The sequence below is a fragment of the Lutra lutra genome, chromosome 3 (genome assembly GCF_902655055.1).
Source record: "Lutra lutra chromosome 3, mLutLut1.2, whole genome shotgun sequence".
NCBI lineage: Eukaryota > Metazoa > Chordata > Mammalia > Carnivora > Mustelidae > Lutra > Lutra lutra.
The window spans coordinates 3,222,963-3,243,035 of NC_062280.1; the positions used below are offsets into that span (position 1 = coordinate 3,222,963).

General features: G+C 38.3%; 1 protein-coding gene across 6 annotated transcripts in view; it reads right to left on the reverse strand.

Moving 5' to 3' along the window:
* Nucleotides 1-20,073, reverse strand: part of HIBCH (3-hydroxyisobutyryl-CoA hydrolase) — a 102,266-nt gene that overhangs the window by 38,502 nt on the left and 43,691 nt on the right. For all 6 annotated transcript variants that reach the window (XM_047720587.1, XM_047720586.1, XM_047720588.1 and 3 more), the window contains one exon: nt 5,567-5,645. In XM_047720587.1, coding sequence (XP_047576543.1) covers nt 5,567-5,645 — 79 coding nt within the window. The remainder of the gene's footprint in view (nt 1-5,566; nt 5,646-20,073) is intronic.

Below are 20,073 nucleotides of genomic sequence, written 5' to 3' on the forward strand. Positions count from 1 at the left end.
CAGGTCTAGATGGCTTCACTGATGAATTCTACCAAACACAGAAAAAATTATACCAATTCTACAGATATTCCTCCAGAAAATGCCAGCATTACCCCCATACCAGAAGGAAGCAAGGACATTACAAGAAAACCACAAACCAATGTCTTTCATGAACACAGATGCAAAAATTCCAAATAAAATTAGAGTATATCAAACCTAACAACATATAAAAAATATAACACCTCATACCCGAGTGAGATTTATCCCTGGAATGCAAGGCTAGTTTAATGTTGAAAAATCAGTCAAAGCAATTCACCATTAACTAAAAAAGGAAAACCAATAATCACCTCAACTGACGCAGAAAAAGTTTTGGCTTTTTAGATTCAAAATCCATTCCTAATAAAAACCCTCAGCAATTCCAGAATAGAAGAAAATATCTTCATCCTGATAAAGTGTACCTACGAAAAACTTACACTTAACTTCCCACTTATTTGAAGGCCTGAACGTTTTCCCTAAGATCAAGAAGAAGGCAAGAATGCCCACAGTCACCTCTGTTCAACACTGTAATGGGAGTTCTACCCAGGGTATTAAGGCAAGGAAAATAAAGAGTATCCAGATTGAAAAGGAAAATGTAGAAGTGACTTTATTTGTAAATGATGTAATTATTTATATAAAAAATATAATACAATCTATAAAAAAAATCTACCAGAACTAATAAATGAGTTAGGAAGTTTGTAGGCCCACAAAGTCAATACACAATCAATTGTACTTCAGGTGGCAGTCCAAGATGGTAGCTTAGGAAGATCCTGAATTCACCTTCTTCCACAGACACAGTCAATCTACATCTACATGTAGAGCAATTCCTGTTGAAAAAGAACTGAACAGCTTCTGCACAAAAAAATTATGGGGGAACCTCATATACAACAGCAGGAGAGACAGAGATACAGACAGTAACCACAGGAAACCATTCCCAATGTAATGCCTTATGGTAAGGAGGGACATCAGTGAGGGGCCCTTGCACAAACTCACCCACAGTGGAGGAAAAAAAAAATGAAACAAACACAGCTGTTTAAAGAGCAATTAGAATGTAAGTGACGAAAATCTACTTACTAACCCTACAGCATCCACCAAATGGGCAAGGAACTGCTGGAACTCTCTGGGGTCAGAGGTGTCAACAAGCACCATATTTTACATTCCACCCTCCCTCGCCCCCCCCACCAATCCACCTTCACAGTGCAGACAGGAGCAGGGCCTGGGCACTCTAGCCAAGCTACTAGGACTGCCCTAGCAAGTCTCAGATTCCTAGCCCACACACATTCTAGCTGTCTGCTGAAGGTACCCACCCCAGCCACAGGTGTTCTGTCAAGGTAACCCCAGAGCAGCACACTCTTAGCCCAGCCCTGCTCCAGCTCCAACTAGCCAATGCTGCCAGGCTTACCAGTCTACATAGAGGATGCTCCTGCTCAAGGTCACGCCTCCAAGACTGAGAGAGGTTGGTAGCTATTCTGATGCACAGAAACAAACACAGAAAGTCAAACAAAATGAGGAGACCGAGGAAGATGTTCCAAACAAAGAAGAAAAAACCCTGGGGGGGGGGGGTGTGGGGAAACCTTAAGGAAACAGAGGTTAAGTAATTTATCAGGTAAAGCACCTGATAAAGATTTCAAAGTATTAGTTGTAAAGATGCTCACTGCACTTAAGAATGAAGGAAATTCAACAAAGAGAAAATACAAGAACCAGAAGTGAAAAATAACTGAAATGATACAGAAGGACAACTCAGCATTTGGCAGATAGAATAGTAGAAATTACCTAATCAGAACAACAAAAAGAAAAAATAATTTTAAAAAATTGAGGGGAGCTTTAGAGATGAAAACATCAAGTGTACATATTATTTACATTATAGGGGCCCTAGGAGAAGAGAGAGAAAGGGGCAGAAAACTTATTTGAGGAAATAATGGCCGAAAACTTCCCTAACCCAGGAAAGGAAACAGACATCCAGGTCCTAGAATCAAAGAAAGTCCCAAACAAGATGAACCCAAAGAAACCCACACCAAGACATAATAATTAAAAGTAGCAAAACTTAAAAATAAAGAACCTTAAAAGCAGCAAGAGAAAGACAAAGTCACATAAGATGGAAACTCCGTAAGATAATTCTATCATATAATTGTATCATATAATTCAACATCCATATAATTCAACAAGCTGTATCATGCTCTTTGATTTCAAACTGTACTACAAAACTATACAAATTAAAACAGTATGGTACTCACACAACAACAGACACATAGATCAATGCAATAGAATAGAGAGCTCAGAAATAAAACCACACATAAATGGTCAATTTATCTACAAGAATGAAGGAAAAAATACAATGGGGAAAAGATAGTCTCTTTAATAAGTGGCATTAGGAAAACTGGACAGCAACACACAGAAGAACAAAACAGGACCACTTTCTTACACCACACACAAAAGTAAATTCAAAGTGGATTAAGGACCTAAATGTGAGACCTGAAACCATAAAAATCCTACAAGAGAGCATAGGCAGTAATTTCTCTGACATCAGCCATAACAACATTGTTCTAGATATATCTCCTGAGGCAGGGGAAATAAAAGCAAAAATTAAACTACTGGAACTACATCAAAATAAAAAGCTTCTGAACAGTGAAGGAAACAACAAAACTGAAAGAAACCTACTAAATGGGAGAAGACATTTAAATAATCAACAAAACTAACAGGCAACCTACTGAATGAGAGAGGATATTTGCAAATGACATATGTGATGAGGGATTAGTACCCAAAATATATGAAGAACTTATACAACTCAATACCCCAAAAAACAAATAATCCAATTAAAAATGGGAAGACATGAACAGACATTTCTCCAAAGAAGACATCCAGGTGACCAACAGACACATGAAAAGATGCTTGACATCACTCATCATCAGGGAAATACAAATCAAAACTACAATGAGATACCACCCCATAGAATGGTTAAAATCAAAAATACAAGAAACAAGTGTTGGCAAGAATGTGGAGAAAAAGGAACCCTCTTGCACTGTTGGTAGGAATGCAAACTGGTACAGCCACTGTGGAAAACAGTATGGGGGTTCCTCAAAAAGTTAAAAATAGAATTGTCCTATAAGCCAGTATTTGTACTATTGGGTATTTACCCCCCAAAATACAAAAAACACTAATTTGATGGGATATATGTACCCCTATGTTTATAGCAGCATTATTTACAACAGTCAAATAGTGGAAGCAGCCCAAGTGTCCACTGATAGATGAACGGATAGAGAGATCACTGACACACACACACACACACACACACACACACACACACACGTAGAGGAATATTCAGCCATAAAAAAGAATGAAATCTTGCCATTTGTAATGACATGGATGGAGCTAGAGAGTATAATGCTAAGCAAAATAAGTGAGTCACAGACAAGTACCATATGTTTTCTCTCATATATAGAATTTAAAAAACAAATGGGCAAAGGAAAAAGAGAGAGAGAGAGAGAAACAAACCAAGAAACAGACTCAACTACAGAGAACAAACTGGTGGTTACCAGAGAGGAGGTGGATGGGGGATGGATAAAATAATGGGTGGGTTTTAGGGATGGATTTAGGAGGCTACTTGTGCTGAGTACTGAAATACTGGGTGATGTATAGAAGTATTAAATCAATATATGATACACCTGAAACTAATATAACATTGTACATTAACTTTATTGGAATTAAAATAAAAACTTAATTTAAAAAGTGAAATAAAATTTTATAAGAAAACCACAACGAGATACCACCTCACACCTGTCAGATTGGCTATCCTTCAAAAAAGCCAAAAACTACTGTTGGTAAGGATGAGGATAAAAGGGAACCCTCATGTACTGCTGGTGGGAATAGAAATTGGTGCAGCCACTGTGGAAAGTACTGGGATTCCTCAAAAAATTAAAAACAGAACTACCACATAATCCAGCTATTCCGCTTCTGGGTAGATATCAGAAAAAATGTAAAAATACCAATTCAGGGAAATATATCTGCCGCTTTGTTCACTGAGGCATTAGCCAAGACATGGAAGCAACCAAAGTGTCCATCAACAGAAGAAGGGATAAAAAAAGATGCGGTACACATGCACATACAATGGAATATTTGCCACAAAAAAAGGAATGAACTCTTGCCATTTGTAATAGTATGGATAGAGCTAGAGGTATTATGCTAAGTGAAATAAATCAGAGAAGGACAAATGTGATTTCATGTGATTTCATTTATGTGTAGAATCTAAAAAACAAAACAAAACAGAAATATAGGAAACAAACTTTCGGTTAACACAATGGGGATGGATTGGGGGCAAGCAAAACAGACGAAGGAGATTAAGTAGTACAAACTTAAACTTACAAAATAAGTAAGTCACGGAGATAAAATCTACAGTGTAGGAAATATAGTCAACAATATAATAACTTTGTATGGTGACAGTTGGCTCTAGACTTCTTGTGGGAATCATTCTGTGATGTATAAAAGTATAGAATCACTATGATGTACACCTTAAACTAAGATACTGTACGTCAATTATGCTTCATTAAAAAAATAAGTGGTATTTCTCTATACTGGTAACTAAAAGTCAGAAATGAATTTTTAAAATGGTAACAAACAATATGAAATAGTTAAGGAAAAATCTGACAAAGGGTATGTAAGACCTATAAACTACAAAACTTGGCTTAGAGATATTAAAGAAGACCTAAATAAATGGGAGATATACCTTGCTCTCAGGTCGAAGATTCTATATTGTTGTCAATTCTCCTTAAATTTTAGACAATCCTAATCGAAATCCTAGCAGGCTTTTTAAGTTGAAATTGACAAACTGACTCAGAAATTCATATTGAAATACAAAGGATCTTTATAGCTAAAACAACTTGTGGGAAACAACAAAATGGGAGAATTATCGCTACCTGATTTCTACTATTAAGCAACAGTAATCAAGACTGCAGTGTTGGCACCAATATAACACATACCAAGGTCCAAAAGCCATCAGTGGAGAAACAACAGCTTTTCAAAATGTAGTGTGTGAATGCCTGTATCTCTATGTGCAGAATCATAAAATTTGATCTATATCTTTGATCCGTATTTTACAGCATGCACAAAAATTTCAAAACGGGGGCACCTAGGTGGCTCAGTAGGTTAAGTGTCCAACTACTGATTTTGCTCAGGTCATGGTCTCAGGGATGTGAGATCGAGCTGAGCGTGGAGCCTGCTTGGGATTCTCTCTCCTCTGCCCCGTCACCTCCGCCACACTCTCTCTCAAAAAAAAAAAAAAAAAAAAAAAAAAAAAATGGATTGTAGATCTGAAAACAAGACCATTTTCTCCTAACAACCGGTGTGTTAGTGTTGCTGGTTAAATATTCTTTTCTTTTGTGTTTCTGGATCCGACTACTAAGTTAATATAACTTTCAGGTATCTTCCTAATTTCTTTTTAAGGATTCTTTCATTGCTCTATCTCAGTAAGATTCCATCAATTCCTTTAACAACAGTGTAATCTGAAATGCATCCAAAGATAATTCTAAAAGTAATCATGAAAAATTGGGGGTTTTACCTATTGCTGTTTCTGGCATCGCGAAGAGAGAGTTTTCAGTCGCCACTCGGAATCGCCCGTGAATCGAGAGACCAACTCCCTAGGAAAATAAGGCAAAAAGAGACTTTTCAGTCGCCGCTCGGAATCGCCCGTGAACCGAGAGACCAACTCCCTAGGAAAATAAGGCAAAAAGTTGTTTAAAGACACTGTAAAAAGTATATGCAAACTCATACACACACAAACATTTTAAACCAAGTAAACTATCTTTATATTCTACAAGAATTTCTTTTAGGAGATACACTGGAGAAAAACCCTAAAATACATAACTTCAGGAGTGCTGGAAAAAAAATATATGGGTGTTGCTGGTATCTGGAATAGACTGTTTTAGCTAAGATGTCTCCAATCAGCATTTCGTGTTTTGCTTAATATCCTCTTCCCCCTTCCCTCTACTTCAAATCCAGTACAGCATGACAGAACAGTGACTGTTCCCAGAACCGCTGACTGTTGTCACCGGTGGAACCTGTCATCAAAAGAGCACAACCAAGCTATTCTAGCTAATTTCAGTGGCCTCGACTAGCATATTAACACACATATTCACATGTTTCATCATTTATTACGTAGTTCCCAACATTAGTAACATCATTTTTCTCAGATACAACATTTACCAGGGTCAAATGTACAACCTCTTAAAAACTGATTATGAAACTCAAGTTTTAGAAGATAAGATTTGGCTGGAAGTCTATCTCTACTTTGTTGAATGTCACTAAAAAGGGAAAACTTAACAGCAAGCTTTGAATAAACATATTTGAAAAAAACACAGTTGAGTAAAATGAGTAAGAGTATACCTGTGACGACAAAGTACCCAGTTAACACCAGGGCTCACACTACGAACGCAGTCCCTGTATTATGTTCTTTTCTCATTACTCAGAACTTCTGTTAGACTATCTTAGTTCTTCTCACTTTTTTTTTTTTTTAATTTGTCAGAGAGAGAGAGAGAGAGAGCACAGGCAGACAGAGTGGCAGGCAGAGGCAGAGGGAGAAGCAGGCTCCCCACAGAACAAGGAGCCCGATGTGGGACTCGATCCCAGGACGCTGGGATCATGACCTGAGCCGAAGGCAGCTGCTTAACCAACTGAGCCACCCAGGCGTCCCAGTTCTTCTCATTCTTGATCCTTTTTAACCAGTGTAGTCTTTGTCAGCATAGTATTAAATGAGTTAAAACATATAAAGTGCTTAGAGCGGTATCAGGCACTTCAGATTCTCTAAGCATTAAATAGAAAGGGCCTCATTTCTATCTGGTTCTTTTAATCTTTCATCACAGTTTCATCAACGCTTTCAAGTGTTTTCATACTCAGTTCAGCCATTTAAAAGTTCCTGAAACTTTTCCCACGTTGGGTGTAGAGATTACTTAAGGGTTCTTGAAACTTTAAAACCCTCTTACGTCACAAAAACACACACAAAGTTCTTATAAATTTTATAAACTTATAAAAATTACTTATAAAAATCTAGAGATCACTTAAAAATAAAATCTTTAAGAATAATAAAAACATAAACCTTCTTGAAACTTTAAAACCTCTTAAGAAACACTAAAACATACACACATTTCTTATAAATTTTACATGCTATATGCACTAAGCTTAAATTTTAGAAGACCATGTAAATAAACAAGAAAATGAATAAAATTCTTCAGCCACTACCTACATCTCTTAGTGTTAACACTTATAAGTTAAATCCACAATGTTTGATAGTCTTCGTACAGGCAAATATCATGTCATAGGAGTTCGATGATGACACAGCCAACTGACAATGCTGACCCCAATTCAACCATATATACTGCAAGATTAGGAAGTCTTACGAATTTTAATGAAGAAAGCACTACTAGTTTAAGGATTACTTTATTATTTTAGAAGTCCTTGGTTCATATTCTCTCCACTTTCAGTTTATCACATTGTAGCTGCAAGTTATTAATGCTCAGGAATGTCCTGCTAAGAACTTAAGAGCTGGACTGGATCCCCAGTTCTCCAACTTTCTTCTTTTTTGAGTCCTAGGGCTTAGAACTGCCTCCCTGGGGCTGCACAGCTTCAGGCCTCAAGGACTGACCCTGCTTCAAACCTCCTCTGGTCATTGCCGCCCACCTCTTTTAATTAACTCTGAATTCCACAAACAGCAATGGCTATATCCCCCATTACCAAATATTTACATATAAAGGTAAAATCTGACCACAACCCCAATCCTAGCCTCCTCCCTCTTTCCAGAGAAACAGTTATTACTAATTTGTTACGTAACCCTTCAGCTTTTTCCCTATGTATCTCTAATACATATCTGAACAAATGTGGACACTTATCTGAGACACACAAACACCCGAAACTGCGCATGGCCTGTAAGGCTCTACGCAGTATGGCCAGCCTACCTCTCACTTCACCTCCCGTACGTGTACTTATTCCACTAACCACAGGGCCTTCCTGCCCTTCCTCCAAAATTCCAAGCCTTTATAATTTCAATTAATCATATAATTTTAAAGTGAGGAAGACATACGAGAGAAGGCCACTGTCTGCCCTATCACTGCCCTATATATAACCAAAGACTTCGCCCTTCCCTGAGCAGTGGCTGAGCTAGGGATGGGCACCCAAGGGCAGCCGATCGAGGCTAACCGGAACTGTAAGGCACAGGGAACAAAGGAGAGAACGAAAAGTGCACTAGGCAAGGTTCTCACTCTAAGGTATCTAAACTAAAACACGGTGGGCTGCTGCGAGTTGACGACAGCCAACGGTTAAAGCTCATTTGAAATCTGAACTGAAAAAGACATGACCGCCAAGCTAGAGCAGCAGTTACACACGGTGACGACGAATACACCGAGAAGGCTGCATCCGGCGCACACAGCACTGAGAACAAAGCAAACCTAAGGAAGCAGCAGACATAGCTCGTAGTTCAGTTTTCAGACGTCTAGCAATGCCGCCGATTTTTGTCTGTGGATTCCCATTTCATCTCTGCACCTAATAGCTGCTCCGTTCTCTTTCCTGGATCTGGTTGAGTCCGTGCTCTTTCCAGTTATTAAAGTCTCTTGCTACGTTTTCAGTTAGAACCAGACCTACATCCTGTCACGCCCCAGCGTCACACAACATAAGCTGCCCGTGCGCCTCGTCCTGCTGACACTGCGCTTCCAGACCAGCCCCTCCACCACATCTTCTGAAGCACCCCTTGTCCGGCAAGAGAACCATTTAACAGCCCAGCTTTATCTACCTCCTGAAATCAAAAGACAAAGAAACTTACGAGCCCCGTATTTTTTGACGTAGAAACTACAGATTCAGTTATCTTGTATTAAATGATAAAATGAACGAAATCAAAGACTCTAAGATTTTAGAAAGAACTTATTAATAATGAGCTTTCAGAGTAAGAGATACTTGACACAAGTACCATTAAGAGCCAATTTTAAAGACCTTTTAATTAGGAGGAAGGCTGGAAAAAATGCTAGCCACTGCCCTTGGAGGTACTAAGAATATAAATGCTGATCAGCACTGAAAAGGATGTAGGAACTCTGCAGCAGATTCAGAGCTAATTTTTGTATCTTATATAAAAGAACCCACTATAGATTGTTTACAGTAAGTCCCCCTTGGAACTTTCAAAATTTACTGTTACACACTTTTTAACCATTAATCTGAGCTGGTACCCTTTGCTAGACGAAAAAGCCTTCAAAGTCTTCAATTTTATTCTATTAATGGTTACACTGTGCAGACTCATTCCCCAAATGTAAGATGTCATTCTAATTCCTAACTCTCCTCAAACACTCTCCCCCTGCATCCCGCCGAACCCACTACTCGAATCTCCGCTCATCTAAACTGGGCATCTCACAGCATGTGGCGGAGCTGCCTCGTCCCCACTTCAGGAAACACATGACTTTGAGACACCTACTCGCCTGGTCTTCCTTCCGTCACAGGAGTTGCTCTTTCTCTTCTCCCTGACACACAGACGCGACCTGCCCCCACAAATGATCGGGGTCATCCCTCTACTCCACTCACCTGCACTCGGTTCACTCCGGATTCTCTTCCCGCGTGATGCCTTCCAAGAGCCCAGGAACTCAAGCACCATAACATTAAAGATTTAAAAATCATTTCGCCATCCTGATTTCTCTAGAATTTTACATCTAGCTGCCTACTTAATGTCTCCACTTAAACATCTAGTACTTTTCTCAATGTTCAGACATCAGAAGTAAATCTCTTGATACCTCCTTAAATGTGCGACTCCCTCGGTAAATCCCGCCACCACTCACCCAGCTTCTCAGGCCAAAAACCTCAGCATCATCCTCTTTCTAATTTCTTAATCTAACCTATGAACTGGTCTTTATAGCTCTGACCCCAAAATATACTTTGGATCGGTCCACGGTTCCCATCTGCACTGTCACAACCCTAGCTGAAGTCACTAGGATCTCCTGCCTGGGCTGGGCGCTCGTGCCTCCGCTCTTGCCACAGTCTATTCTCCACACAGCAGCCAAGTAAGATTATTAAGTGTATATTGGTTAAGGTTTTCTCCTGCCCCAAATTCTCCAGTAACTTCCCAATACAGTATTACCAGAAATTACTCTTCGTGGCTGATAAGGCCATGGCCTGAGCCCTTTCTAGCGCCCTGATCTTGGAATTTACAATTCTCTACTTTCCTCACTTGCACTCAGGTCAGCCACACTGGCTTTTAAAAAAGTTTTCTGGGCGCATGGGTGGCTCAGTGGGTTAAGCCGCTGCCTTCGGCTCAGGTCATGATCTCAGGGTCCTGGGATCGAGTCCCGCATCGGGCTCTCTGCTCAGACAAGAGCCTGCTTCCCTCTCTCTCTCTCTCTCTTTCTGTCTGCCTCTCTGCCTACTTGTGATCTCTGTCAAATAAATAAATAAAATATTTAAAAAAGTTTTCTTAATTGACATATAATACACATTCAAAAATACACAAATAGTAACAAATGGTAAGTATACAGGTCCAAGGAATTACCCCGAAGTTAACACACCCATGTAGCCAGAATGTAGATAAAAATGATCAGAAATTATTTCATGTACCCTGTCAGTCATTATTCCCTCCATCCTTGAGGCAACCACTACCCTGGCTTCCAACAAAATAAGATTTATGCTTTCTGATTTTATCTCAATATAATCAGAATCACAGAGTATATACTACTTGTCTTTCAGCCACTTCTGTGTGAGATTCATTCATGTGTGCAGCCATCACTTTTCATCGTACAGCATTCCTTTGGACGAATAAACAGCTTATTGATCTATTCTACTATAAATAGCGAGTTAGGCTTTCTGGCTTTGAGCTACTGCAAATAATGATTCAGTGACCATTCTCATGCATGTCTTTTGGTGCGTAAGTGCACACATTTTGTTTGGGTATATACCAGGGAGTAAAACTACTGGGTCAAAGGAAACAAATTCAATTAACATCTAAAAATAACAATTTTCCACAAGATGGGATTGGGAGGGAGACAAACCATAAGAGATTCTTAATCTCACAAAACAAACTGGGGGTTGCCAGGGGAAGGGGGTAGGGAGAGGGTGGTGGGGTTATGGACATTGGGGAGGGTGTGTGCTATGATGAGTGCTGTGAAGTCTGTAAGCCTGATGATTCACAGACCTGCATCCCTGAAGCAAATAATACATTATATGTTAAGAAAAATAATAAAAAAAATTTTTAAATACATAAATAGATTTTTTAAAATGGCAATCTTCCAGGGGCACCTGGGTGGCTCAGTGGTTAAGTGTCTGCCTTTGGCTCGGGTCATGATCCCAGGGTTCTGGGATCGAGCCCCACATCAGGCTCTCTGCTCCACAGGAAGCCTGCTTCTCCCTCACCCACTCCCCCTGCTGTGTTCCCTCTCTCACTGTGTCTCTCTCTGTCGAATAAATAAATAAAATCTTTAAAAAAAAAAAAAAAAGGCAATCTTCCAAAGCAGTAGTACCAATTTTCTACTTCACCAGCATTATATGAGTCTGTTATTCCCCATCCTCAAAAATACTTGAACTTGTCTTTCATAATTTTAGCCATTTTAATGAGTATATGTTAGGATTTCATTGTGATTTTAATTTCCACTTCCTTGACTAATGCAATTGAATGTTTGTTGTATTTGTTTTCTGGATATCCCTATGATATGTCTACTCTGATCTACCGTTCATTTTTGCACTGGATTTTTGTATGGACTACAGAAGTTCTTTATACATTCTGAACAGGATTCCTCTGCCAGACACTTGCATTCCAAGACTTATTTTTCAGTCTGTGGTTTGCTTTTTCACTCTTAGTGATGTCTTGGAATGCAAAGTTCTTAATTTTGAAGTCTATAATTTGTTATTTTTGTTTATGGTGCATTTATATACTATTTGAAGTAATCGTGGGGCACCTGAGTGGCTCAGTGGGCTAAAGCCTCTGCCTTCAGCTCAGGTCATGATCCCAGGGTCCTGGGATCGAGCCCTGCATAGGGCTCTCTGCTCAGCGGGGAGCTTTCTTCCCCGCCTCTCTCTGCCTGTTTCCCTGACCACTCGTAATCTCTATCAAATAAATAAATTAAAAAAAATCTTTTTTTTAAAAAAAGGCAAAATTTAGGCAACCTAAAACTTTTTCTTTTTTTTTTTTTTTTAAAGATTTTGTTTATTTATTTGACAGAGCAAGAAAGCACAAGCAGGGGGAGCAGTAGAAAGAGAGAGAGAAGAGAAGCAGGGTTCAATCCCAGGACCCTTGGAATCATGACCTGAGCCAAAGGCAGACGCTTTACCATCTGAGCCACACAGGCACCCCTAAGACTGTGTTTTAATTAACAGACATAGATGAATTTTTAGACTGCTCAGTAAAGGGGAAAGGCTGGCACAGCTTTATTTAAGGCTTTATTTTTTTTTTTTAAGATTTTATTTATTTATTTGACAGAGAGAAATCACAAGTAGGCAGAGAGGCAGGCAGAGAGAGAGGAGGAAGCAGGCTCCCTGCCGAGCAGAAAGCACGATGCGGGGCTCGAACCCAGGACCTGGGATCATGACCTGAGCCGAAGGCAGCGGCTTAACCCACTGAGCCACCCAGGCGCCCCTATTTAAGGCTTTAAAAAAGACCTTATTATAATTAAAAGCACAGTTAAATCCTTCAAAATTATGTTAATTAGCCGTTAGAAATAAGCATCATTTCTGTATTTCCAGATAATATACTATTTGAAACAAAAAGCAACATTTTTAAAAAATGGATAAAGATTTTTTAAAGCTTTACTTGTTTATTTTAGAGACAGAGAGAGAGAGTGCTCATGCATGTGCTGCTATGCACAAGAGCTCGGGCAGGTAGGGGTGGCAGGCAGAGAGAGAGGGAGAGAATCTTAAGCAGACTCCCCACTAAGCACGTGGACAAGCTTGATGCCATGACCCTGAGATCATGACCTCACCCAAAATCAAGAGTCAGATGCTTAAGCGACTGAGCCACACAGGTGCTCTGATAATTACAAGGATATTTAAAGTTAACTTAAGATAAAGTCAACCACTCCATAATTTATATTAATGGCAAGATTAACCCCCCAGTAAACAAACAAGGACATATATAGAACAATTAAATTAGGAGCTTGAAAAAGAAATGTTCCAGATAACAGTACTGGGTCACTGTTAAATTTCTTGATTTTGGTGTCCTTATTCTTAGACAATACCTACTGAACAATTTAACAACAGTTATCATGTCTTCAACTTTCTCTCAAATGGTTAAAAAGAAATTCTTCATAGAGGTAGGAGAAGAAAGAATAAAACAAATGTAGAAATCACAGGGAATATGAAGAATATATAAAAGTTCTCTGTATTATTAGTGCATATTTTCTATAAAATTTGAAGCTGCTTCACAAAAAGTTTTTAATTAAAAATAAATGTTACAAAGTAAACAAAGCCAACAACCACAGTTATGAAAGCAACTCACTCAGAAAGGCACACAATGGGGTGATGTGACTAAGGCTCATACAAAGGGTCATGGGTTTAAATTCTCATCAGGGACAATGAGGAAGCTCCTGCCCAGGACAAACACTGCATCACAGTATCAGAGTATGGGAGAGTCGTCTCTCATCATCATTCAGGATTATAAGCAGAGCTTTGAAATAGGTACACATTTTTGTTAGAAATTTAAATAGGTTTCCATCATAATTTCATTACAATATGAAAGTTAATATCATGACTATAAGTTTCATAATGTATCTCTAGGACCACATGCCTTAGATTTGCAGTCTGACCAGTAGCCTCCACAGTAAAAACAAAGACTTTATTGTGCTTCTTGCATTAATAGGCTAGTACTGCATATTAATGATACTAATATATTGATTATATAATGTTAATGTATTTTAATAGACTGCAGAGATCAGCACGAAATGAAAATTTCCCTCCTGCTGTTGATGCATACTTCACATTATATTTGGATGTAAAGGATATTCAGTAGAAACAAATAACTGAAGTAGAAATATTTACATGTTAACAGTCTACCATTCTTCAGGTATAGTTTTTAATAAAAAAGCCAGGAGGACACTTGGAAGTTGTTAAAAGAGTAAATCTTGAAAGCTCTCATCACAAGGAAAAAAAGATTATTGTTAACCATTTGTGGTGATGGATGTTAACTTACTGTGGTAATCATTTTGCAGTATATACACATAACAAATAATTATGTGACATACCTAAAACTAATACAATATTATAGGTCAATTATGTTTCAATTTTTTTAAATCCAGGAAATAGAAAAATTCTAATATGTCATACTTAAAGCATACATTTGAAATAACCTGAAAATACACATCTCCTAGATTGACACTCAAGGTTTTTTACCTCAATGAGCACATCCCCCAATATATGCATATTTATAATTATACATGTACATGTGTCCAATATAACACATACATATCACATATAAATATATATTAATGATATATGATCAGAAATTGTGCAGCTAAAAGCCAGCCTAACTCTCCCCTAATAAGGCAGAAGGAAATCATAGAGTACCAAAGGAGGGAAGGAGACTCTACCCCTCTCTAGCAAGAAAAAGAATATAATCATCTACACTTGGAGAAAGTCAACAGTGAATACAGATAAAAATGAATAAACTATAAGTACATATTCTACACACTTAGAAATATCCAAGGGAAATTTCCTAATTCTTCCTTGCACAGCCCCTGCAGTCTTACTACTATTTCATATTCTCTTTTCTAATTAGTCTTCCACTTTTAGTATAATTTTATTGCTTTCTCTGTAGAGAAGTTCACCTGTCAATATAGTTCTTTTTATTTTTACTTCCCAAGGCAAATGCACTGCAGTACCTTTCTTTAGTCCTGATGGTAACCCTTTACCTTTGCATATCAAATTCAAGTCTACTTTCATCACACTTGCAACTGGCAGCTTCTACCCTAAAACTGCAAAGGACAAATGAGAATCACAGAGCCCACTAGGTATTTATCCAAAGACTATAAAAATAGTGATTCTAAGGGGCACATGCACCCCAGTATTTATAGAAACAATGTCCACAATAGCCAAATTGTGGAAAGAGTCCAACTATCCATCAACAGATGATGGATAAAGAAGATATGGGATACACACACACACACACACACACACACACACACACACAGTGGAATATTACTCGGCCATCAAAAAGAATGATACCTCACCATTTGCAATGATGTGGATGAAACTAGAGGGTCTGGTGCTAAGTAAAATAAGAGCCAGAGAAAGATAAATGCCATATGATTTCACTCATACATGGAATTTAAGAAACAAAACAGATGAACATAGTGGAAAGGAAGAAAAAATAAGATAAAAACAGAGAAGGAGGCAAAGCTTAAGAGACTCTTAACCACAGGAAACAAGCGAGGGTTGCTGGAGGGAGGGTGGGTAGTGAGATGGGGTAATGGGGGGATGGGCATTAAGGAGAGCACTTGATGTAATGAGCACTGGGTGTTATATGCAACTGATGAATCACCAAATTCTACCCCTGAAACTAGTACTATACATGTTAACTAAACTGAATTAAAAAAAAAAAAATCACAGAGCCCGATCTGTATGTGAGTTATATTGCTATATCTGAAATTAGGTCACCCTGACATATACAAGCTGACCTAGCAATAGGAGTATCTATCATTAGACAAGAATGCTACAAGAAACAAAAATTACAGGCCAATACTCTGGGTGAACAGTGCAAAAATCCTCAACAAAATACTAGCAAACTAAAATAAACATTACATTAAAAGAATCACATACCATGATCCAGTGGGGTTTATTCCTGAGATGCGAGGCTGGTTCAAAACATGCAAATCAATCAATATGACATACCACATTAACAAAATGAAGGATAAAAGTCACATGATCATCTCCATAGATAAAAATCATATGATCATTTCAATAGATACAGAAAAGTCACATATGACAAAATCCAACATTGTTTCATGATAAAAACCGTCAATAATTTAGGTATAGATGGAATGTACCTCAACATAATAAAGGCCATACATGACAAACCCAAAGCTAACGTTATACTCCACAGTGAAAAGCTAAAAGCTTTTCCTCTAAGATGGAGAACAAGACAAGGATATCCGCCCTTGCCACTTTTTACTTACCATAGTACTAAAAGTCCTAACCCAAGGAATTAGGCAAGAAAAATAAATAAAAGGCATCCAAATTGGAAAGGAAGCAATAAAATTGTGTTTAGGGATGACATGATCCCTAAAACTTTTAGAAAACTACAGACTTCCCCCTCAAACAAACTATTAGAATAAAATAATTTCATAAAGTTTCAGGAAACAAAATTAATACATGAAAACCAATTGTATTTTTTCTACATGCTAACACCAAACTTTCAGAAAGAGAAGAAAACAATCCCATTAACAATTACATCAAAAAGAAGAAAAGGGGCGCCTGGGTGGCTCAGTGGGTTAAGGCCTCTGCCTTCGGCTCGGGTCATGATCTCAGGGTCCTGGGATTGAGCCCCACGTCAGGCTCTCTGCTCGGTGGAGAGCCTGCTTCCCCCTCTCTCTCTGTCTGCCTCTCTGCCTACTTGTGATCTCTGTCTGTCAAATAAATAAATAAAATCTTTTAAAAAAAAAAAAGAAGAAGAAGAAGAAAATACCTAGAAACAAATTTAACTGAGGAGCTGAAAGATACACTGAAAACTGCTAAGACACGGGTGAACGGAATTGAAGAAGACACAAATAAATGGAAAAATAGTCTGTGCTCATGGATTGGAAGAATACTGTTAAAATGTCTGCACTATCCCTAGTTTGGGGTCTGTTCTTTGGTACATTTTTTTTTTAATTATTTCTTATGTATATCCAATGTATAAAATAAACTTTTAGTCATTTGGAAAAAAAAAAAAAAGAAAAGAAAATGTCCATACCATCCAAAGAAACCTACAGATACCATGCAATCCCTAATAAAATTCCAATGGCATTTTTCATAGAAATAGAACAACCAAAGTTTGTACAGAAACACAAAAGACCCCAAAGAGCCAAAAACAAACTTGAGAAAGGACAATGATGGAGACATCACCCTTCCTGATTTCAATATATTACAAGCTGTAGTGATCAAAACACAACAGCACTGGCATTTAAAAAAAAAAGAAGAAGAAAAAAAAAAAAAGCCACACAGATCAAATGGAAAATAGAGAACCCAGAAATAAAGCCACATATATATGGCCCATTAATTTTCAACACAGGAGCCAAGAATATACAATAGAGAAAGGACAGTTACTTCAATAAAGGGTGCTGGGAAAACTGGATAGCCACATAGGAAAAAATGAAACTGGAACCCATCTTACAGCATACACAAAAAATCAACTCAAAATGGATTAAAGAATGTAAGACCTGAAACCATAAAACACCTAGAAGAAAACATGGGCAAACTCCTTGATATTGGTCTTGGCAAAGATTTTTCAGACGTGACACCAAAAGCGAAGGCAACAAAAGCAAAGCGAACAAGTGGGTTACTCAAACTAAAAGCCTCTCCTCATCAAAGGAAACCACGAGCAAAATGAAAAAACCTATGGACTAAGATAAAATATTTGCAAACCATATATCCAAAAAGGGCTTCATACCCAAAATACACAAGGAACTCCTACAACTCAACAGCAAAAAAACCCAACAATTTGATTAAAAAATAAACCGAAGAGACATTTTCCCAAAGAAGACACAAAAAAATGGCCAAAAGGTACACAAAAAGGTGTTCAACATCAGTAAAATGAGGGAAATGCAAATCAATACCATACTGGGATATCACCTCACACCTGCTAGAATGTCTATTATCAAAAAGACAAGGGGGCACATGAGTGGCTCAGTTGGTTAAGCGTTTGCTTTCACTCAGGTCATGACCCCAGGAACCCCAGGCTCCTGGGATTAAGTCCTGCATCAGACTCCCTGCTCAGCGGTGAACTTCCCTCTCCCCCGGCTCCTGTGCATGTGTTCTCTCTCACTGTCTCTCTCTCAAAAAAATAAATAAAATCTTAAAAAAAAAAAAAAAAGGACAAAGGATAATAAATACTAGCAAGGGTGTGAAGAGAAGGGAAACCTAGTATACTATGGGTGGGAATGCAAACTGGTACAGCCACTATGAAGAAGTGTATGGAGGGATTCACTGAGAAATTAAATTAGAACCACCGTGTGATCCAGCAATTCCACTTCCGGACAATACCGGAAGAAAACAAAATCACTATCTCCAAGAGTTATCTATACTCCCATGCCCACTGCAGCATTATCCACAACAGTCAAGTTATGAAAACATCTACCCACAGATGACTGGATAAAGAAAATGTATATGTGTGTGTATGTGTGTGTGTGTGTATTTGTGTATTGGAATTTTATTCAGCCTTAAAAAAGAAAGAAATCCTGCCATTTTTGACAATATGGATGAAGTCTGGAGGGCATTAAACTCAGTAAAATGAGTCAAAGAGAAAAAGACAAATACTGAACAGTATCACTTACATGTGGAACATTTTTAAAAATTAAAAAAAAAACAAACACAGTCTAACTCATAGAAACAGAGTAGAACAGTGGTTGCCAGAGACTGGAGGGGTGGGGAAAATAGGAAGAGACTGGTAAAAGGGTACAAAGTTTCAGTTATAAGATGAATAAGGTCTGAGGTGGGAAGCCTTTCACAATGTACTTGTGTACCAAACCATCACATTGTATACTTTAAGTATATTACAACTTTACAAGTCAATAAAAACCTGAAGAAAAAGGACAATAAACATTATGTCTAATCATAATAATTATGATTCTTATGTCTATCATCAAAATATTCCGACTCACTGGACAAAGGTTGGTCATTCTAAAATCATTCTTTTAGGGCCGCCTGCGTGGCTTGGTGGGTTAAAGCCTCTGCCTTCGGCTCAGGTCTCGAGCCCCGCATCGGGCTCTCTGCTCAGCAGGGAGCCTGCTTCCCCCCACCCCCACCTGCCTCTCTGCCCACTTGTGATCTCTGTCTGTAAAATAAATAAAATCTTAAAAAAAAAATTAAAATCATTCTTTTAGAGAGAGAGTAGCTTAGCATATATATAAGCCTTTTTCAAGGTTTTGTTAATGACTTCATATTTCATCTTTTGAAAGCTTTCTTGGATTTTCCATTTAAAAATGGCATGGTCTTGGGGTACCTGGGTGGAGCAGTCAGTTATGCATCTGCCTTCAGCTCAGATCATGATCCCAGGGTCCTGAGATCAAGCCCCACATTGGGCTCCCTGCTCAGCAGAGTCTGCTTCTCTCTTTCTCCCAGTGTGTGCGCACTCACACGTGTGCGCGCTCTCTTTCTCTAGCTCTCACTCTCTCTCAAATAAAAATCTTAAAAAATTAATTAAATTAAATTAATAAAAATGTCAAGGCCTAAGGGCACCCAGATGGCTCAGCTGGTTAAGCAGGCGACTCTGGATTCTGGTTCAGGTCATGATCTCAGGGTCATGAGACTGAGCCCCATGTCGGGCTCTGAGCTGGGCAAGGAGCCTACTTAAGGTTCTCTCTCTCTCTGCCCCTCCCCTCCCTGTGCTTGCTCTCTCATAAAAAAAAATAAATTTAAAAAATGGGATAGCCCACGCATGTCTCCGTGTTTTCATTATACAATGTAAACACATTAAAGAGTACTATATTAAATGATGGTGGTGGTGGTGGGGAGAAGTATACCCAAGTAAGGTGAACTCAAAGTTTCTTCAAAAATCTTTAGTTAATAAAATCATTGCATCTCTTTTTTCGTAAGGGCTCAGGTTCTTAAGTAACTAAAAAGTATTACAAAAAAACCAGCATTTTATAATTAAAATCATTTCTTAAAATGTCAATTCAAACATCACTAAATATCAAAAATATCAAATATCACTAAAACAGAATACCTTTTAAAACTGAAGATGCAACTATTTCCTCAAAGACCTTTGCAGGACCTTAATATAATTTAATTTCTGAGGACTATCAATTCTCCTCATTAAAAAAGGACATCTCAATGACATTTAGGAGTGATTAAACTTAATCTGATTCAGTAACTAAGCACTAGTCAATTTTCCACGTGGTTAGCTTGTGTCCCGCAAAGTCACCGGGG